The sequence below is a fragment of the Coniosporium apollinis genome, assembly GCF_000281105.1.
Source record: "Coniosporium apollinis CBS 100218 chromosome Unknown supercont1.23, whole genome shotgun sequence".
NCBI classification, from domain to species: Eukaryota; Fungi; Ascomycota; class Dothideomycetes; genus Coniosporium; species Coniosporium apollinis.
This window is the reverse complement of record NW_006913285.1, coordinates 1-8,162: the sequence shown is the minus strand read 5'-3', so window position 1 is coordinate 8,162 and position 8,162 is coordinate 1. Positions and strand designations below refer to the sequence as shown.

At 51.4% G+C, this 8,162-nt stretch overlaps 2 protein-coding genes across 2 annotated transcripts in view; both read left to right on the top strand.

Moving 5' to 3' along the window:
- Positions 1–431, top strand: part of W97_04984 (uncharacterized protein) — a gene marked incomplete at both ends in the record, with an annotated part of 3,315 nt that extends 2,884 nt beyond the window's left edge. The window contains 2 exons of the mRNA XM_007782872.1: positions 4–325; positions 424–431. Of these exons, the coding sequence (XP_007781062.1) occupies positions 4–325; positions 424–431 (330 nt within the window). The remainder of the gene's footprint in view (positions 1–3; positions 326–423) is intronic.
- A 446-nt stretch (positions 432–877) lies between these two features.
- On the top strand, positions 878–1,828 carry W97_04983 (uncharacterized protein; the record flags this gene model as incomplete). The annotated part of the gene is made up of 2 exons (XM_007782871.1): positions 878–1,111; positions 1,289–1,828. 2 exons carry the CDS (start codon positions 878–880, stop codon positions 1,826–1,828), a joined length of 774 nt encoding a protein of 257 aa, XP_007781061.1.
- Between the last annotated feature and the right edge of the window lie 6,334 nt (positions 1,829–8,162).

The following is an 8,162-nucleotide window of genomic DNA, read 5'->3' as shown; positions in this document are numbered from 1 at the left end:
AAGGCACTCGGACTAGAGCATACATCAACACTCGATATAGTTAACAACTTAGGCAACCTCTATAGGGGCCAGGGCAAGCTAGGCGAGGCAGAGGAAATGTACCAGCGGGCGCTAGCAGGATATGAGAAGGCACTCGGACCAGAGCATACATCAACACTTAGCACCGTCAACAACTTAGGCAACCTCTACGTGGATCAGGGCAAGCTAGGTGAGGCAGAGGAGATGTACCAGCGGGCACTAGAAGGAAAAGAGAAGGCACTCGGACCAGAGCATACATCAACACTCAACACAGTCATTAACTTAGGCCTTCGCTACGTGGATCAGGGTAAGCTAAGTGAGGCGCAAGATATGTATACACGGGCGTTACAAGGATTCGAAACAGCCTTAGGATTCAATCATCAAAGATGCCAACGTCTAAGACAGGCTATTAGAGCTATAAATAGATCACTAGGTACGACGAACAAAGTTAGCGTCTAGCTAAGGCTATTTGCGGCTAATTCGTGATATTAGCGACGGTACCTAACGCGAGGAATACCGCGCAGGAAAGGCCAACATTGCTTCCGCACACATCCAACGAAAATGCAGGAGAGAAGAGATCTGTTTCTAGATATCGCAGACTTCTAGATAGGCTAGGGTATAGACGATGATGCTGTCCTACTTGTTCTGTGGATTAGTGAAAGTGACAGTGTACTATTGAAGACTGCTACAGAAGCATTAGGAACGGCATCAGCGAGTACTATTACTAGTTAGTTTTCATTGTAAACGAGTACGCATAGTAGGATGGCTGTCATATAACCCTAACCCTAACAATGCACGGTTCAACGCCGCACGGATCCTTCCGAGCGGCGACATCCTGCTGCGCGCCGAAACAGCCAAGATGGCCGAGGAACTGGTATGCCATCACGAGGAGTGGGAAAAGAGCTTGGGAGAGAAGGCGGCGGTGCAGGTGCCGACCTACGGGGTGCTGCTCCGCGGAGTGCCCGTCAAGTCGGTTGATCTAAGCAAGAAAGAGGCGGAAATCGGTAGATTCTGTATGGAGAACCAGGCGCTGATCGGAGGGTATACCATCAAGAACCTGACCTGGCTTACCAAGCTGGGAGAGGGGAAGAAGGTTGCCTCCCTCATTGCGTCATTCCAGACGAGATAGGGGGCGAACGCGGCGATCGGTGCTCAATCCCTCACGTGCGACGGATGCCTGAAGACCACTCAGCGTTTCGACCCCGCCGCGCGCATGAAGTAGTGCTATAAATGCAACGGATACGGGCACATAGGATCTTAATGCCGGAAGGACGATACATGTGGTCACTGTGCAGAGACCACGCACGGGACGAAGGAGTGCCCGAATAAAGAGGGGAAGAAGAAGTGCTGCCTCTGCGGCGGCAACCACGTCGCATGGTCCAACCAGTGCGAGTATAGGAAGGAGATCGAACGCGTCAAGGCGGTCAAAGCCGCTATACAGCTACAGCCATTCTACCCAGAAGACCTGACCCTATCACCGTCAGTATCGCAGAGAGGCTCAGCGGTTGGATCATCCACCCCGCAGGAGTTTCCCTCGCTAGGCAGCACACAAACGCCGATCTTCACGGCAGGATCAAGGCCAACCAAGGCGGCCACGACAACGAGAGGCCAGAAGAGACCAAGGGTAGACTTAGGCCCAGCTAGAACACCCGGCGCTGCTACGGGTAAAGGGAAGAAAACGACACTGTGCGGGCTACCGGTACTAGCCCTGGACGTGCCGAAGACAAGACAACCGCGGGACGAACCAACCAATGCTAGCAGCAGCAGAACATACAGCACTAGAAGCAAGTCGCCACTTAAACAGGCCTAGAGCCACAACGACGGGGAGGACGAGCTAGCAGACTGTGTCGAGCTAGTAGAGGAGGTAGTAAGATCCGACCCAGTCGGGTCTTCATCATCAGAGGTCAGTGGGGTATCGGCAGTAGGCTCAAACGCCTCAACCGCAGCGACTGCGGTATCAGGAGCCTCCCAGGAAACCGAGGAATCACAGGATCCTGACGCCATGGAAGAGTAATGCCGGTACAACCATACCAGGTTTTCTCAATCTTACAGTACAACGTTCGCAAGAGCTATACAGTCATAGCGGAGTTGATGAGGAACGAGGAGACATGGAAGTACGACGTTATCGCTATCCAAGAGCCCTGGCGGTTTAAGGATAGGATAACGCATAACCCAGTAAAGGACCGGTACCACACATACTACCCACAGAGCCCGAAGGCTATAGTGTGCTTCTTCATCAAGAAGAATATCCCAATTAAGGATATCCGCATCACCGACTTCGGACGATGCCTAAACACAGTCCATATCACGTACCAACATGAGGGAAGGAAGAACACCATCTCAATCCACAACGTATATAACCTAGACGCCTCAGGACCACGCCACGAGCACCTAGAGAATATACCAGTTAACAGCGCGCTGCCGGAGCTGGACGCCGCGCTGGAAAGAACCAGGGACGATAGCAACCTCGTAGTGGGAGACTTCAACCTAAAAGACAGTGAATGGGGGGGCGAGGGAGTCCCAACGTCATGTAAAGCGTCCGTCGACTACCGGAAGGACCTGATGCATAGATGGGGACTCTCTCTCTGCCTAGAACCCGGGACAATCACCCGAAACCCGGAGGGACGTGCAAGAACAGGCAGCACAATCGACCTAGTATTCGCCACAGAGGACCTCGTCGAACACCTGATCGAGTGTGACGTGAATACGGTAGTGGAAGGGGACTCAAACCATAGGCCGATCCATACCCAGCTGGGTATAGGGTAAAGAGGCAGGAGGGGATAGAAAGACGGCTCTTCAGCCAGACAGATAAGAGGAAGTTCAACCAGGTATTGCAGGAGCACATGCCGCAGGTCGAACAAATCAGGACACAGGGAGACCTGGACGAGGCAGTGAGCGCTATCCAGGGCGCCCTATTAAAGGTAGTAGACGCGTCGACGCCGAAGACGCGTCTGCACGCGAAATCAAGACATGGATGGACCCCAGAATGCACGGAGGCTCTACAGGAGGCTAAGAGGTGCAAGAGGACATACCTAGCAACAGGATCAGACGAGGACCTGATCGAATGGCAGCAAGCAAAGAGACGGCAGAAGAAGGCAATCAGCCTCGCAAATCGGAACGCCGATAGGGAAAGAGTAGTACAAGTGAGGGATATGGCAGGACTATAGAGACTAGCTAAATGGGCTAAGAATCGGAAGACAGCTCAGACATCATCGTTCACGCCGGACATCAAATCCAATAACGGCCAAACAGCTACCACACTCGAAGGGAAAGCACGGGCGTTTAAGGAGGTCTTCTTCCCGCAACCGCCGCCAGCCGACCTCTCAGACACGTTCAACTTTAACTATATAGAGCCAATACCGATGCCAAGGATCACACAGGAGGAAATCAGCGAAGCGCTGAGAGACGTCTCTCCGGATAAGGCGCCTGGACCGGACCAAATACCGAACAGAGTACTGAAAATGGCAGGAGGGACGCTGGTGCCAGCCTCGACGGTTGTATTCAACCGCTGCGTCGACCTCCAGCACTGCCCAGTACCATTCAAAGACACAACCACAGTCGTTCTCCGCAAGGCAGGCAAATCCGACTACACACAGCCAAAATCGTACCGCCCAATCGCCCTTATGAACACACTCGGCAAGATCATGGACTCCGTGATAGCCAAGAGGATCCAACACGTGGTAGAGACCTACCAACTTCTGCCAATCACCCACTGTGGAGGAAGGAAGGCCTCCTCCACCGAATATGCAGTCCACCTACTTATGGAGAGGATCCACGCAGGATGGCGGATAAGACAGCCGGAGGCAACCAGCGTCCTATTCCTGGACGTAGCAGAAGCATTCGACAACGTCTCCTACGAGAGACTACTACACAACCTCCGCAAGCGGAAGTTACCCCCAGAAATGGTAGAGTGGATCCAAAGCTACCTCACTACACGCACCTCATCCATTCGGCTGCAAGAGGGCCTCACGCAGCAGTTTACCATCAACACAGGTATCCCGCAAGGGTCACCGCTCTCACCAATACTGTACCTTTTCTATAACGCCGACACGCTAGAGATGGAGGACGAAAACACTAGTATCCTTATCACAGGGTATATCGACGATATTGCTATCGTTGTTACGTTAGAAACGATCGAGCATAACGTCCTCCTGCTCAACTGGCTGCATCGAAAAGCACTGAGGCTAGCAAGGAGGCACGCCTCAGTATTTGCCCCAGGGAAGTACCAGCTGATGCACTTCGCCAAGACGAAGGATCAGATCCAGGAAAACGAGATGCCGCTAGTGCTTTAACTGCTAGACGGCGAGACACAGACGATTCAACCGTCCCACTCAGCGCGGTACCTAGGGGTCTACCTTAACTCAGCGCTGAATGGCAATGCACACCTCCAGGAAGCTATCAAATCAGCAGAGCAACAGACAAGAGCGCTGGCAGCAATCGCCAGATCAATATGGGGGTGGGACTAGAGCAGATGCGCCAGCTCTACATCTCAACCGTCCTACCAAGGATGCTGTACGGGTGCAGCACGTGGTTTATCCCAGAAGGAGGCTGGGGAACAAAGGGGAAGGCTAACGAGTGTATCCGGAAGCTTGCGGCTGTCCAGCATAAAGCTCTTTGCTTTATCAGCGGCAGCTTCCGAACCACAGCCAAAGCCGCACTAGAAGTCGAACTCGATATCCTACCAATGGAACAGCAACTCCGCAAGACGCTATCAGCCACGGTGGTACGAATCATGGGCACGCCGCTCTACAGAAGGATACGGAGAATCAGGAGACTAGCAGAGGATAGCCTGGCAAACGAGAGATGGTCCAGCCCTCTCTACAAGCTAGAGAGCACGATGAGGAAGAAGCTAGGAGATAATGCTCTGCGCCATATCGAGAACCAGCAGCCGGCTATAGTAGAGCCATGGTGGAACCCACCGAGGATCTCCATAGCGCCGGAGGCAGAAGAGGCAATTAAGCAGCACGACGATATCCTAAAGGCGATACAGGAAGAGTTAACGGTTAACAACCAGCAGCCCCTGAGAGGGTAGCTAGTAGTCTACACTGATGGGAGCGAGATTGGCGGGCATGTAGGAGCCACAGCATGGGCTCCTAGCAAGAATCAAGAGGCAGCAGCCTATATGGGCACGAACAAGTGGAGCACCGTGTACTCCGCCGAGCTGGTGGGTATACAGCAGGCCCTGACGATGGCGGTCCAGCACGCTGGATCAATCCGGAAGGTCTGGATCTTCACAGACAACCAGGCCGCAATCCACTCGTCACGGAGGCTAAGGAACTAATCAGGCCAGTATATCCTAAGAGAGATCGTCCGCCTCATTAATGTGCTTCCGGAGCACGCGTAGAGACGGAGATCCGCTGGATCCCTGCCTATACGGACGTGCCAGGCAACGAACACGTCGACGAGCTGGCCAAGAGAGCAGCAGGCTGGAGACCAAGGGGAGCACGCGGCAACGGGCGCTAGAGGGGCCCTACCGCGGAGCGATTACAGCAGCTAAGATGCCTCCGCTCTGCATGCAGAAGGGAGTATAAGCTTATGCTGAAAAGAGCCTAGAATGATGCCTGGACGAACGGTATTACAGGCAGGGAGCTATACCGGGTGGTGAAGGCTCCAAGCAAGAAGAACAGGATGGCTATCTATGCCGACGCGCCGAAACCGCTTAGTTCAATCATCACACAGATGCGGACTGGCAAGATTGGACTCCGGAGCTACCTGGCGGCCATTAAAGCAGAAGACAACAACTAATGCCCCTGCGGCACAGGAATGCAAGACGTTAAGCACGTGCTAATGCTATACCCTCAACAAGCGGTGCTAAGAAGCGAGATATGGCAAGGACTAGGTCAACCACGAAACCACAAGGCCTTATTAACGGAACCTGCACAGGCAGCAAGATTTATGGCAGCAACAAGACTCCTCAGCCAATTTAAGGGAGTCAACTTACCGTACGATGAATAGAGACTGGCGGAGAGTGAAGACGATGTTTGTAGGACTAGAGAGGGCTACCCGACAGCAACACGCTGCGGTGGCACAATGAAGCAGCCAATTGGCATATAGAGCAGCGGCTGGCAGCGGAGGGTAATACTTTTTGAAAGAGTGATAATGGCTTGTTGCAGGATCTGATCTACTGAGGCATTTTGATTTCCTATGTTTCTGTCACGATGCAGGGAGGCTTGATACTAAAACTTGATTTGTTGGAGTAACATACAAGACGTTGCACGAGGTTGGAAGGTGCAGCAAGGAAAACGGGAAGATAACTCCGCAAGTGGAGCACGTGACCCAATCACGTGACTCCGGAACAACCAAAGATCCGAACACCGAGGAACACCAAGTCCAAACCGTGACAGTTTCTGCAAGCGTCCGGCACGGAGATCGGCTTCATTTGTTTCTATATACCCAATATAGACTAGCTCAGATAGACGATCTAGGTATGGCGCCCTTATAGCAGCCGAAACTAGTAAGGATTTAAAAAAAAATCTCCACCTGGAGCCAACCGTGGAGAGTCTTAGTATCTTCAACCCAGTGCGCACGAATGACGATATATAGATCTTGCACGTACATAGCGAGTTTATCCTTTTCCGAGGTGTTCAACTTGTATATTAGCGTTAGATAAATAGGAACCCATTACTAGCAGTTAGTCCTACCTTCCGGCAAAAGAGCATACTAGCATACATACGTCTTATATGTCAAGCTCGGTCCTATTGTCCATGCGATGACTCGCCAGATCCGTATATGCACAACTAAAGCGTTTCAAGTAAGCCTTGACTAAGCTCTCTTTCTTGATCCGGAATTTTACGACGCGCTCCTTAGGATATATCTTGATTGTCTCCGCTTCGCACTTAGAGAGAGTCTCATTAGAATCGGCCTTGATCTTCCGATAGAAGCTAGATGGAACTTATCAGCAGTGGATACAAGTGAAGGTTATGCAAGGTATAGACTTACTCCTACTAATACTCCACTTCTCCTTCAACGAGTCTCTTTAACCAATCGCTTCGTCTTAATTTAGCCTGTCCCACTCCCTTGTGGTAAGCGATCCTCTTTCGTAGAAGCTCGCTTTCAGAATCGAAGTCCGAAGCTACGTCTGAATCTGTATCTAGATCGGAGTCGCACTCCAACTTTGACGCTGACTCTAAGCATATGTCGGAAGCCGGGTCCAGGTGTAGGTGTAGATTCGGGTCCGTAACGGTTTTGCGGTCGGGACTAGAGCTGACGCGTAAGAGCCCTCCGTCTCTCTCTTTAGCGGACTAAATCCGTCTATAAGGTGGTCTAATAGGCCTATTCTGCGATCGCTATCTGGCACGGCTCGGAATGGTTAGAGCGGCTGCCTACCACAACTCAGACCGCGGCGGGCCTGAACAAGAGTAATTAGTGCTAAGCGTCATGTGACAACTAATCACACTAAGCAAGGTACGAAGGTACTTGCTCTAGGCTGCAGTATATAAGCAGCACTGTTCTTGTTCCTTAGAACAGTGTGCTTAACTCAAATAAGAGTCTTGTATTCTTTGTAACTTGATCCAATTATCACCTCGTGATAATTAATTCTCAACCTTATTGACTATATCTTGGCACTGCTCCTATTCTCCTTGATTAGAACCCTAAGCTTTACAGTGACTTTTGTTATCTTGTGATAACATCTCGTTATAATACCACTAAGAGAGAAGAAGATTCTATTTGCTTTTAGAATAATCCGACTGAAAAGAAAATAAAGAAGACAAAAGAGAGTAAGCGAAGAGAGCCACGGAGATGTAAGTAAAGATGAAAGCGAGGGAAGCCGAGCGAGTTGGACTGCAACGTCTCTTGCTATCAACTTGCAAAACGTGCTGTTTAGGAAAGTGCTGTCTAGATCTTACCGGCTTTAACTACTAGCTGCACTAGCAGGCCCAGCAACGCGCCTCTAGAGGCGGTAGTGAGGGTAGACACCGCTGTTAGCACCAGCCGGACGCTCTAGACGGGTCACGGCCGCACACCCGGAGGCGTATCCTTTTTTTTTTTTTTTTTTTATCCAAGTCCTTACTAGTCTCGGCTGCCTTAAAGGCGCCATGCCTAGGTCGTCTATCTAAGCTAGCCTACAACTAGGCATGTAGAAACGAATGAAGCCGAACTCCGTGCCGGACGCCTGCAGAAATATAGGAAACCAAAAGCCCTTA